The 14,291-nt window shown below is 43.6% G+C and overlaps 1 protein-coding gene across 1 annotated transcript in view; it reads right to left on the reverse strand.

Annotated features, from left to right (window-relative positions):
• The window catches only part of PKP2 (plakophilin 2), an 85,121-nt gene that overhangs the window by 57,681 nt on the left and 13,149 nt on the right, over nt 1-14,291 (reverse strand). Inside the window, exons 2-4 of the mRNA XM_074983796.1 lie at nt 13,731-13,843; nt 9,420-10,123; nt 2,028-2,166 (exon numbers count right to left, since the gene is read on the reverse strand). Of these exons, the coding sequence (XP_074839897.1) occupies nt 2,028-2,166; nt 9,420-10,123; nt 13,731-13,843 (956 nt within the window). The remainder of the gene's footprint in view (nt 1-2,027; nt 2,167-9,419; nt 10,124-13,730; nt 13,844-14,291) is intronic.

Genomic DNA, 14,291 nt, shown 5'->3' on the forward strand with positions numbered 1-14,291 from the left:
CCCCGACAACGAATGGAGGCACATAGCCAGTGCCCGGCAGTTCCTTGAGCCCCAGGGCCCCCCCTCAGAGTCCCCAGGGGTCTGTCCCTGAAAAAAAGAAAAGGGGCCCCTCCTGGACGGACTGTGAACTGAGAGAGCTCCTGGGCCTCTGGAGAGAAGAGGAGGGCCTCCACGAGATGGAGATAAAGCAGAGGAATGCCGCTGCCTTTGCCCACCTTGCCCAGGGACTGACCAGCCAAGACCACGCGGAGCGGACCCTGGACCAAGTCTGGAGCAAAGTTAAAGAGTTCCAGCAGGGCTATGCCTGGGTCTGGGATAAGGCTGGGCGCTCAGGGGCAGGCCCCTCCACCTGCCCTTACTATAGGGAGCTCCACAGCATCCTGGGGCCCCGGGACAGCTTCCCACTGAAAGCAGCCCTGGACAGCTTGGCAGACCAGCACAAGCCAGAGGAGCTGCAGGAGCCAAGACCAGCCAGCCCAAGCCAGGGGGCAGACGTGACCCAGGACTGGTCCAGCGAGGAGCACAACCTCATAATCGATGTCCCCTTGCGGTCGTCTAGTTGGGCCATGGGGAGCCGGGCGTCCCCAGAGATCCTCTGGGAACCTATCTTTAAGAAAATCTTGGCATAGGAATCTTGTTTTAGGCACATAACTTTGACAAGTGAGTTCATAATTGATTTTCTTTTCTTTTCATCACACTCCTCACTTTACTTTATTTATAGGTAATTCACAGAACTATGTTCAGTAGGTTATTAGTTTTTTTTTTTAAACGGATATGCCCAACCCTCAGATACTGTAGTACTAAATATCTGGTATCTCAACTTAAATGACAAAAGGCTTGTCTACACTGGGGATTCCACTGCTCCTCCCCCCCCGAAAAAAACTTTTTCCGGGGAATAATCCAAAAACCTTGCATCCACACTTCAATGCTTGTTATTTTGGAATGAAAGGGAATTTAAATAGAAATAGTAACTGCACCAAAATGAATGAATAACTCGCTGACTCCCCAGCTTCAATTTTGAAATTCCCTTGGTGTGTATTTAACAGAGGTAATTACGACTTAATAGGCCTCCAGGGAGGCATCACATCATTGCTCTTATTTCAAAATTGGGATCTCTAGTGAGAATGCTCAATGTCAAAATGCTCTTGCAGTGTGAATGTTCTTTTATGAAATAACTTATTTTGACATTAAAACATCGAAATAAGTTATTTTTACAAACACCTGCAGTGTAAACAAAACCAAAGACTCCTGGATCACTTTGTTCTTTCAACAAGAAGTCCTGTGGCACCTTATAGACTAACAGATATTCTGGAGCATAAGCTTTCGTAGTCAAAGACCCGCTTCATCAGACGCATGAGATGCCCCACTCATGCATCTGATGAAGCGGGTTTTTGCCAATGAAAGCTTATGCTCCAAAATATCTGTCCACAGGACTTTTTGTTGTACTTGAAGATACAGACTTACACGGCTAGCTCTCTGATACCTTGTTCTCTCACTTTATCCCACTGGAATAGATACTCCTGTCCAAACACCACAGGGCGTTTTAATTTCCACTGGCACAATGAAAGAACCCTATTCCTGTCCATTGAGTTATTTTTCAGGCTATCACAAAACACACCTTTAATAGAAGTGAGATGAGAAAAGGACAATACATAGTAATGTATGGCAAGCACAATTGCCTGTGAATACTTACTAGAGGACCAGATTTCTTTGATGGTGTAAATTGTTGCCACATCATTGATTCTGCAGAAAACTACACTAGCACAGAATCTGGCTTACAGTGTTATTGACTGAGAACAACAAGAAGTCCTGTGGCACCTTGTAGATTAACAGATATTTTGGAGTATAAGCTTTCGTGGGCGAAGACCCGCTTCATCAGATGCACAAGTGCTTATCTATCAGTGTTAATAGTGTTATCTATTATTTCCCAGAGGCTTCTTACAACGTTATCTTCTCTGTGGGAGGCGATAAATGCAGACCATTCTTTGCTAACTTAGCATATAGTTGATATGAAAACAATTACTCACTTTCTTTCTGGCTTCTGCTTTCTGGAAACATTCATGCTGTATAAAGGTAACTGCAGCAGAGATCCTGGGTGATGACAATGCCTTTTCAGTGTCCAGAATAGCCACTGCATGCGCCAGAGTCATCTCCCCTTCTGGGCTCCTAAATATACAGCCATAGAAACTATGGTGAATCGAGGTGGCAGAGTACCAGCATTTAGCCAATGATATTTACCAGGCAATTCATAACTATTAACAATCTTTAGTTATTGTTAGGCCAGGGGTCAGCAACCATCAGCACCAGTGTCATTGGCATGCGAGGTGGGAGCTCAGCCCTGCCCCTCCTCCTCCACGCAGCGGGGGGCCTTGCTCAAACTCATGCTGCCAGTGGATTAACAGAAGACCAGCTAATGCCACCAACCACCATCGAAACAATAAAGTTCCGCTTCTTAATTTGTTAAGGAAGCTGTTGTAAGTAGGACTATTAGTGACTTTAAAAAGTATCACCAGTACTAAGAGGTCAAAAGGTCAAATTTCGGCACTCCACCTCAGAAAGGTTACTGACCCCGACTTAGACTATGATTGTCCTCTCAGTAACATGACAGCTGAGAAAAGTCATGGTATACGTGAGGCCAACAACCTCACTGGGTCCCTGGGTGCGAGAGAGAGAGAGAGAGAGAGAGAGAGAGAGTGTGTTTTCTAACCAGCTCTAATTGTAAATTACAATATGTCACTGCTAGAGGGTCCTCAGAGGGCATAGGATGTGATTAGTATGGCTGCAAGAACAGTGACACCCATATCACAAATGTAATTGCATGCTTATACCCTGAGGCCTCCACTGTGTTTTCATTTATTATAAATCATAAAATCACCTCTCTTCTCTGAATAAGGTATTTAATAGCTAGGTACCATGCAGTGTTCCTACAGAACACAGACCTCTGCTAGGCATATCAACAATATCTCAAAAGGACAAATATGTAAAGTGAAGTGAAGGAGAAACTGGGTGTCAGATAGAGGAGCTACACAGATACAACAAGAGAGAACAAAAATGATACCAACATGGGACAGTTTCTCTTGTGCACCCAACTCTGACTGGCACCAGGAACAGCACCCTGTTTCTCAGAACTGGCCCTGGCCCCGCTGCTCAGGTACAGTCGCTGAGGCACTCTAAATTGCAACACTAGTGTGAGGATCTTTCAGCTGATCAAAATCATACAAAATGAAGTGAAAAAATTGAATTACATCTTCCTCTTACTCACCTTAATGTGAGCCAGAAAATTACACACCTTGCATGCTTTTTGCTATAGAAGTAGGCCCAATAGAAGGAAGTGTATTTCAGGAACAGCCAATCTAGGGCACCGAGGTCAGTCAAGAAAAAACAAGGACATATATTACCCAAAATGAATACATCCAGCTCCCAGTGAAGGCAGTGTAATTCTTCCAGGGGAGCTAGAGCAGCACATGGCACACTGAAAGGCTTTCTTCACGGCTGACACCCGCACTCAATTGTTGTACCCTAAAGCCTCCATCCTGTTTTTGTGTCCTGCAGTACAAGCACTAGCCATCGTTCATGCTCCCAAGGTTATAATGTGTCAAATGATAATGGGTCTGAGGTTTAGTCTGATGTTGACTTCACTGACGTTTGTCAACAACTCAGTTGAATGTGTTATTTGCGATTCATTGTAGGACGTACTTGAAAGTTCAAACAACTCCAAGTTTTGAAATCAAAGTTGATGTCCTGGTCAAAACCTTCTGAGATGAACAAATACCATGTTACAAATTAGGAAGTGGAGGGTAAATAACCAAGTAAACTTCCAAGATACCTGCATGTCTTCCAAACTACACCACGATAATTTAGCACCTTATCTGGATTACCGGAATATGGAGTAGTAGCAATACGCTACTGCAGGCGTGTCGAACCGGCGGCCCACGGGCCTTATGCGGCCCTGGACAGCTAGTCATGCGGCCCCACAAGATCGTAAACTTTTAAGATTATTATGTGATTTATATACATTAACTATATTATATATTTTATATGCGGCCCAAGACAATTCCTCTTCACTGAATGCGGACCAGACAAGCCAAACGGTTGGACACCCATGTGCTACTGTGTCTGAGGCGGCACTCAAAGCAGTTGGAACCATGATTCCACAAGGAACTGTTCTCTGAACAGCAGTGTAGCATCAAAGGGCAGCAGCACTCCAGACACTTCCTAGGTCTTTGATATGAGAGTGGTTCTGTCGCATCAGCCTACTGGCATGTCCAAAAGATAGAGGGGTTAAGAGTCCCTATGACTTATACTCTGTAATCACAGGACTAGGTAAATAGTCTGTAAAGGGTTTAAAATGCTTCCCATTTTATATATAAAGAGATTAATGACTGTATATCCCCCTGGTTAACCTTTAAAGAGACCAAAGCAGGAATTAATCCTCAAATTCTAAATACCTTCCTGCACATAGCTGTTAAATGTGCCCTACGTGCTTTCTTGTAAGGCTAAATGTGAAAGTTTGCTAAGGTTTTTTTGCTGATGTGTTTTTTCATGTCTTACACAAAGAGATGTCTGGGGAAGAGGGTGTATTACTCAGCATGAAATCCTGCCTCCGCTAAAGTCAATGACAAAACTCCAATTAACTTCCATGGATGCAGGATTTTATCTTGTGTGCCTTACATGAGTAATACCTTGATCCTACTCTCATTTACTTAATTAGTCAGGCCCAAAGATACAATATAGGCAACTACAGAATCTAGATTCTTAACTTTTAATAATCCAGCATTTACTGGAAAATAAATACCTGTCTGATTTTTCTTAATTTGTGGTAATTATCTTACAGCATATTTGCAGGCCCAAATTTTGTTTTTGTCATCATGGATGTAAATACAGAATAAATCATTTTATGCTCACAGCTAACTGTCTTGGCTTCAGTGTAGTTACAGTACTCTGTTTACAATGGTGTACATATGAGCACAGTATGGTCTGGTATCTCCGGATCATACAATTCTACATTAACACGGAACAGAATGAACAACCCGCCTCCCCCAAAAAAAACCCTTAAATATTAGGCACATCTTGAAATTTTTTTACAATAAAGGAGAAGTAAGTATAGTTTTTGCAGATGCCTGATCATAACATACTTGCAGAACACAGGTATCTTATTATATGCCTGTACCTCTAACAAATTGTTCTTAATTCAGTATGTAAAGATAATAAATTATAATCAAATGCATTTTTTTGGTCTATGATCAAATGATACATCTCTTTTCAGGAACTATATCTTGACTATTTGTCTCTTCCAATCTGTGACCCATCTTACAGGTTATTGTATATTGAGTAAATGATGTGTCCTTATGAAAATTTAAGGCTAGATGTTCATAATATGGATGTAATTCAAAGGTGCAACCAGGGCATTTAAACATTTGAACATGGAGCACACAAGTACACAGAAACTCAAGTGACTTACAAAAGCTTCCCACAGTTATTTGTCCTTATAATGTTTGGGTGCAAAAATAGAGTTCCATTAAAGATGGGTGGGAAAAATGGCTGTTAATGGCTACATTTTCAGACGGCCTCAACCTAGCCACTAACTTTGCCCCTGTACTTGAACATGAACACAATCAATTACAGGCACGGCAATTGCAGGCATGAACAGGAATATGTCCATCAAGTCTGATAGTCTGGCATCTAAATTCCAGTATGCATGTCCACAATTTATCTAAAAAACTCAAATGTTGTTCCAGCACAAAACAAATGGACTTTTGTTTTATTTTAAAACTATGACTCTTGAGCCGTGTCTACACGTGCATGCTACTTCGAAGTAGCGGCACTAACTTCGAAATAGGGCCCGTCACGGCTACACGCGTCGGGCGCTATTTCGAAGTTAACTTCGACGTTAGGTGGCGAGACGTCGAAGTCGCTAACCCCATGAGGGGATAGGAATAGCGCCCTACTTCGACGTTCAACGTCGAAGTAGGGACCGTGTAGTCGTTGCGCGTCCCGCAACTTCGAAATAGTGGGGTCCGCCATAGCGACCATCAGCTGAGGGGTTGAGAGACGCTCTCTCTCGAGCCCCTGTGGGGCTCTATGGTCACCGTGGGCAGCAGCCCTTAGCCCAGGGCTTCTGGCTGCTGCTGCGGCAGCTGGGGATCTATGCTGCAGGCACAGGGTCTGCAACCAGTTGTCAGCTCTGTGTATCTTGTGTTGTTTAGTGCAACTGTGTCTGGGAGGGGCCCTTTAAGGGAGCGGCTTGCTGTTGAGTCCGCCCTGTGACCCTGTCTGCAGCTGTGCCTGGCACCCTTATTTCGATGTGTGCTACTTTGGCATGTAGATGTTCCCTCGCAGCGCCTATTTCGATGTGGTGCCGCGCAACGTCGAAGTTGAACATCGACGTTGCCAGCCCTGGAGGACGTGTAGACGTTACTCATCGAAATAGCCTATTTCGATGTTGCTACATCGAAATAAGCTATTTCGATGTAGGCTTCACGTGTAGACGTAGCCTTGATGTGTTACCTCTGGGAAGTTTAAGCCACGCTGCTTGCTAACTGAATTCCGGCATTTATTTCCAGGATGTTACCTTGACTGAATATTATGTTGTCTAATTGTGAATCATTTATGCATTTTGTCCTGTGCTAGTCCTCTAATTTTATAAAAACACTTCTCTAAGAAAAATGTTGTTCCTGGTCTCTGGGTAAAACACTACTCTTTCCCCTGAATGACTTTAGTTTGAAACAAATACATGGTTAGTTGATGATTTCGGAAAGGTCTTAAGCATGGGCTTAATTTTAAATACAAACTTAAGTTGATAGGACTTTGGCATGTGTATAAGTACTTTCATGAATCAGAGTTTTTACTGGAGAAACAAAGCCACTTCAATAACCATTCAATAGTTACAAGTTGCTCATACAGGAAAACATAATATAAAGGCCTGATTCACTCTGCCTGCAGAAACCCACATATGGGCTTAAACAGTAGAAATTTCCTCTGATGTTGGGAGCAAGTAATTAAAACATGTTCACAATCGGTGCACTGCGCAGGGAATGGGAGCCAGCTAGCACTGCTCAAACAACAAACAGTCACACACCTGGGCAGAGCACGGGACTAGGGTACCCTGATGATGCACTGATTTACCATATCATCTGGGAAGTTTCACAGGGTAGTTGCTTCCCACTAGCAGAGGCATCAGCAACCCCCAGCACGGGTGCCAAGAATGGCCTGTGAGCTGATTTTCATTGGCATGCAAGGCAGGATCTCAGTCCCATCCTCCTCCCTCATGCAGCCAGGAGCTTGGTCAAAGGTTATTAGCAAATAACCTACTACTACCAACACCTAAATGGTAAAGCTCTGCATCTTAATTTATTAATGAAGCTGTTGTAAGTAGGACTATTAGTGACTTTAAAAAGTATCACCATTATAGAGGTCAAAAGGTCAAAGTTTGGCACTCTGCCTAGGAAAGGATGTTGACCCCTACCCTAGCAGAAGCTTTGTGTGTAGGCAGTGGCAGAACCTGTGTCTGTCTCATCTCCAAGATAAATGCATCTGCTGTAGCAGCTCGACCAAGGTAAATCAAATCCATCCTTTAGCACACAGTCATACAATAGAGAAGAAAACTGGCATGGAACTGGCCTAAGTCTTGAACTAAAACTTCAATCAACTTCTTCCCCCTCTCATAAAAAACAAACCAACCTATTTTGAGTTTATTTTTCAAAAAGTATGGCTATTTTTTATCCTGATTGTTCCATTTTCCTATACTTCCTGGTTCTGATGAGGACTGGAAATGTCATAACACCTCAAGACAGACCATTTTCAGAACCACTCAACTTGACACAGAAGTAAGGAATGCTCAGGAGAGAAGTTCTACCTGAGAGTTTTTCCAAAAAATTTTGTTGATCAACCAAGGGTTTGGATATTTCTTTTCAGTTGTCAACGAGCATATCCCAGCTACAGTGAACAGCCAACACTTGTAAGGTTCACCCAATGAAATATGGACGAACTAGTCAAATGATGCATATAGAAATTCAGTTATCAGCACTGCCTGTCCCTTAGCCTCAGTCAGCTTAACCCCTTAACTGTACCTGTTTTAAAGAGTATTAGAATCAGTTCAGGAATTCAGTATTTTTGTTTCAGCAGGATGTTCTTTTGACTGGAATCACAGTACTCTATGATGACTTGTCCTGATCTGATGACACACACAAAAATGCTCTGCTCTGATCCTGCATACCTTAATGCTCTGTATGCTTAAGTCCCAGGTAAGCAAATGATAGGTAAGCTCTCTCATCAGCAATGTTCAAACCCCATAGCTAAGCTTCATCAAACAGAGCAGCAAACAAAGAGTAACAACAAAATATGAAAGCAAATGAAGGTATGGAGAAGAAGGACTTTGAAGGCTACACTCTTGTGGCGTAAAAAAAAATCTCTAATTATGCTGTTGGTGCTAGCAGAACAATTAACATTTAAACTACATGGCCGTGTCTACACTAGCCCTAAACTTCGAAATGGCCATGCAAATGGCCATTTCGAAGTTTACTAACGAAGCGCTGAAATACATATTCAGCGCCTCATTAGCATGCGGGCGGCCGCTGCACTTCGAAATTGACATGGCTTGCCACTGTGTGGCTCGTCCAGACGCGGCTCCTTTTCGAAAGGACCCCGCCTACTTTAAAGTCGCCTTATTCCCATCTGCTCATAGGAATAAGGGGACTTCGACGTAGGCGGGATCATTTTGAAAAGGAGCCCCGTCTGGATGAGCCGTGCGGCGGCGAGTCGCATCAATTTCGAAGTGCCACGGCTGCCCACATGCTAATGAGGCGCTGAATATGTATTTCAGCACTTCATTAGTAAACTTCAAAATGGCCATTTCGAAATTTGGGGCTAGTGTAGACACGGCCCATGTGTCAGAAAATATGAATTAGAAATGTGAAGTATAGTAAACTATGTAATGTTCTTCCGGTTATTAAGCACTTCAATCTGTGGAATAGCAGTCAAATGAATCATAGTTGAAATGATCTGATCTACCCATAGCACAAGGTCTGTTGATATATTACTGCAAGTTAGACTAAATTATTCAAGGCAAATACCATATCTCCCTACATGTTTGACTAGTGCCTAGTACAATGGGACTTTTGGCACTACAGTATGTATAATGAGTACATAATCATAATTTTCCTTTCTTCCTCCCATTCATCCAAAACAGGAGTCACAAAAGAAATCATAATAAGACTCTTCAATACTGAAATACTTCAGACTGTGTTGGCAATTGAGCCAATAGCCAGAAATGCACCCATCCATTGTGAATGATGGAGTCGGATCTTTTCTTTTCTTTGTTTTTTTTAGTTTTTTAGGTTTTTAAACAGGGAAATGTATGGTACTGAATCAGTATGAAAACTTGCAGGTATGCACTGGAGCAGATTTAGAGTCAAACTTACCCTAGCTGTGATCCACTGGAAACCACGTTTTCAGTGTGTAAGAGACCATTTTCTGTGGCTGCTGCCATAGCTGCAGTCATTGTCATCCTCTTCCCACCTGTTTCTCCACCACCGCTGCTCACTGTAGTTGGCTGCAGAGTTTCCCTTGTGGGCTGCGTGCTTCTGAAGGTACTTTGTTGCCAGCTGGACTTCAAAGGCAGCCTGTTCTGAAATCCAGTTTGGGAAGGAAGTGATCTGATTTGTCCCACAGCACTACTGTTAGTCAAGTAGTTCTCTTTCTCGAAGAGGTTGGTCATACTGCGACTGTTCCCAGCCTGTGGGTACACAGATACTGTTGGACTGGTGGGGACACTGTTGAAGACGCTGTCATTAAATGACCCTCTTTGGAAGCGGGTTTGATAAATGTGCTCTCTGATTACAGAATTACGATTACTGGGACCAACGATGTCAGAACGAGCGTATCTTGTTGGGACAATAACATTGGATCTCCCGCTGTCACCATGCCTTGGAAGGACTCCAACTTGGTTTCCATTGATGTAATGGGTATCACTGTGTACATATGTCAGCTTCTCGGAACCTTTCTGAGGCAAAACTTCTAATCTCTTCAGAGGCTGCCTTTGATATCTCTCTTCCATTGTCTTGTATGAATTATATTGGGTGGCTCTAGTGCCCCAGTTATTTCTATAAGTGCCTGGTGAACCCACCTGTACAGAAGAAGCAAAAAAGGAGACAAAAGTCGTCAAAACAGGATTTGTTTTGTTTTCTTAACTATTCTTTTATAATTTGGGTGGATAAAATTTGAATCGTATAATGCAGAATCATATAATGCAACTTGAACTTATCAAAAATGCAGATGACAATGAATTTTCTTGCATGTCTTCATTAATCTCTCACTGAAACTACCAGGGAGTGCATTCTACTGCACAGGAGCCAGGAGCTAGAGGCCACATCTCCTGGGTTCTAATCCCTGCTCTAACACCAACTCAGAGAATGATCCTGGGCAAGTCATTACACACTAGATATTCAAAAGGGCCTCTACATTCTGGGTCATCTCCATTTTAGGTATTCAACTGGACACTCCCAGTGCTTGACTTTCAAAAGACACTGAACACAAACATCTCCTTCTGAAGTTGAGTGTCTGCAAAGGCTCTGAGACCCTCAGGCAGATGAAAGTGGTTATGTCAGCAACGAGCACTGTTAACAATATTGCAATCAGGTTCCTACAGGAAGTCAGCTTTTCTGACCTTGTAGTGATGAACAGCTTTTCTGGCATCAATGGGCATATTGAGAATGTGTTGTAATCTGCAAACCACACCTTATTTACACGTATGTATATTTAAAAGTTGATGTGAATTATGAATTATGAATTCAGCATGCAGGCCACAGCAGCGAGGGGCCAGACTGCACATTCCTTGTTTTCACTAGGGAGGAGCTCCTGATAGGTGCAGTCTCAATGATGGGAATGCTCACCAGTGGAAGAAAGGAGTGAATGGGCACCGCATTTCAAGAAAGTTGTGGAGAAATTGGGAAGGGTCCATAAAAGAGCAACAAGAATGATCAACAGTCTAGGGAACATGACCTATGAAGAAAGGCTGAAAGAATCGGGCTTGTTTAGTTTGGAAAAAAGAAGATTAAGGGGGGACATGATAACAGTTTTCAGGTATCTAAAAGGGTGTCATAAGGAGGAGGAAGAAAACTTGTTCTTCTTGGCCTCTGAGGATAGAGGAAAAAAAACAATGGGCTTAAACTGCAGCAAGGTAGGTTTAGGTTGGACATTAGGAAAAAGTTCCTAACTATCAGGGTGGTCAAACAGTGAAATAAATTGCCTAGGGAGGTTGTGAAATCTCCATCGCTGGAGATATATAAGAACAGGTTAGATACATTTCTATCAGGGATGGTCTAGACAGTACTTGTTCCTACTATGAGGGTAGGGGGCTGGACATGATGACCTCTCAAGGTTCCTTCCAGTCCTAGCATTCTATGATTCTGTGATAGAATAACAAGTCTTGTGGATAAGGGAGAAGCGGTGGATGTGGTATACCTAGACTTCCAGTCCTACTCTTCTATGATTCTATGAATGATCCAACTGTATGTTTGGGTTAGGTGCATAAGGTGCATTGTATCTGTTATGCAAGAGATGTACACAGCAATCCCCACTTTCTTGACTGAAAAGAGAGAAGGTGGAGCACCCTAGCCGGCAACTCGTTCTGTGCATCACCACCTCCTTGGAAGGGCAGAGGTGCCTATTTAAGGGCAATGCAAGGAATTGCAGGGAGAAAAGAATGCATGATTCACGCAGGAGTCACTGGGAGGTTAGAAGGCATTCCCCCAGGGCATCCACTCTCCCGGGTTCTTCTATTTCTTCAGTCAAACTATAACATCTCCCTGAGGTTTGTATTTACCTCTAGTTCCCAACCTCAATTCTCCCTGCTTTCTCAATAAGTCATTATTAATTCTTTAATGTGGAGTAAAACCCATTTCAAATGTCTTCTAACTGGGTAGGTGAGAGAGCATAGAGGTGGCAGTGAGGCAGGTGTAGTTATGCATAGCAAACTTTTGATTTAACAGACTAATCGGGGAAGGGTATCCCTTAATATTGAAAGTCTGCTAAATCTGAAAGTTTACTACCCCTCCCCCTTAGGCCTCCACAGCCCCAGTCCCCTTCCCTCATACTCCTTCCTCCCACAAAAAAGCCGGAGACTCACCAGAATGAAGCCACTAGGGCCGGAGCTGCAGAAGCCTTCTGGGCCGCTAGAGGTACTGGAGGCGCCCCGCTGCATGGCTGTAGACATCCCACCACATGCAGCTGGAGCCACCACACACTCCTCCTGATGGGTGGAGTGTGTATGCGAGTGCTGTCTGCCTTTGTTCACACTCCACCCCTGGCGAGAGAAGTGCGTGGTGGCTCTGGTGGAGTCTCCTTCAGGCAGGTGTGCTAAGTCCCTTAACTTTTTTTTTTTTGTGGCGGGAGGCGTGTGTTAGGATTTTATGGACCTCGGTGGACTTTGGGAACAATCGGGAGCAATGGGGTTGTCCATTGCTCTGGAAGTCCACTAAATTGGGGTCTGTAAAATTGAGAGTTTACTGTAATTGGTTGTGAAAGTGTGTGAAGAAGGTAAATAGATACTTTCTGAAAAATAACGTTTCCTGCTTAATTAACTAGTCAGCGTGTATTCAGCCTAAGACGGGGTCTGCAACCGAGAGCGCCAGAAGAGCCATTTTCTCAAAATTCAGTTACAAAAAAACCCCAATCCTTCAAGAGCCTCAATGCACATGAATAGGAGACAGTCTTCATAAATAACGCCAAACAGTGCTTTTTATCACCCCTATTTTAATAACAGCATAGGCACACACAATGGTTTGTATCAGTTAGAAAGTAAAGTTATTCCCATCTCCAGGCGCTATCTGCCTGAGCTCCCACATCTTCCCCCTATCCCCAGGCTTTACCCGCCATCCCACAAATTCCACCCCACCCTCAGGCTTAGCCCCTCTGAGCCCCAACCTACCCCCCCCACCCCCAGGCTTAACCCCTCTGATCCCCAATCCCTCCCCGCTCCCCAGGATTAACTCACCTCATCTTATAGCTCTACTGTGGCCTCCCCCTGCTGCTCCCTGCCACTACTGCTGTCTCCTCTTTCATGGCGGGCTGCCCAGCTCCGGCGGGGCAGGCTCAGCTGTCCCTCCCCCACAGCTCTCCTGCTAGCTGACTTCTGCCCATGTGGGGCGGCCCCCTGGCTGGCTGGCATTCACTCCCGGTCTCCCTGGCCTGCCGCACCAACGGCTCAGAGGCTCCAGAGCTGCCGCTGCTTAAACAGAATTTATTTTTAAATAAATAAATTTCACTTAAGTGGTAACTGCCTCCGGAGCTGCAAGAGAAGTCAGCAGCATCAGTGCTGAGAGCTGCAAGTTGCCGACCCCTCGTCTAAGTGGTCTATTTACTTGCTGAGGGTCATATGTATCCTCTGATTGAGATTCACAAACAAGGCCAGAACTCATGTTAACTCATACAAAGCCAAAAGATCTAGCATTTGAGATGAAGCTCAGACTCCTCACAGGTGCAGATGTTAGACATGTGCATGAGATCTGAATTGCTTAATATAGGAAATAATTATTATTTTGGTTCATGGGTGTCTGGTGCTTTTAAAGCTCTGCATGGCCACTTAGCCTTACAAGGACACCCAAGCAGAAATTCTTGCATTTTGCAAAGTTTAAAGACATTACAATGTTAATGGTTAACATGAGAGAGGAAACCCTCCCCCGCAAGCCCAAAAACAAGCCAATGTTTCCAGTTATTTCCTGCGTTTTCCTCACCTGGATAGATGGATAATATACGACTCCTTGTGGAGATCTTGAAACAAAAGAACTATCCACTGTGTCCAAGTTATAAACACATTCTGGAACACTGATAGTCCGATGGAGACTGCCTATAATTAAAAAAAGAACAATATTACTTCAGTCTTAAGGAAATAATATTTTATGATAAAAGGAGAACATATGGCCAGCCAATGATGCTAATAATACAATACATATATTACGTGGAGACTGAACAAGGAGAAGTGGAAAAGGTGTTAGGTATTCACCATATTTTGCTCAGTTACTGGATAAGCAATTTTGTCTGACAGCAGGAACTCGCAAGAGGCCGTTCTTGATTTAGTCATAGCTGGAGCACTGGAACTGGTCCAAGAACTGAATGTAGTTAGACCACTCGGTAATGGTGACCATAATATAATTAATTTTAACATCCCTATGCAGAGAAAACTCCACAGAATCCCAACACTGCAGGCTATAATTTCAGAAAGTTGGGGACTACACAAAAAATGAGGAGATGAGTAAACTAGAAGCTAAAAGATTCCATGCAGTTTTCAGCACTGC

This window comes from Carettochelys insculpta, chromosome 1 (assembly GCF_033958435.1).
Source record: "Carettochelys insculpta isolate YL-2023 chromosome 1, ASM3395843v1, whole genome shotgun sequence".
Classification (NCBI taxonomy): Eukaryota; Metazoa; Chordata; order Testudines; family Carettochelyidae; genus Carettochelys; species Carettochelys insculpta.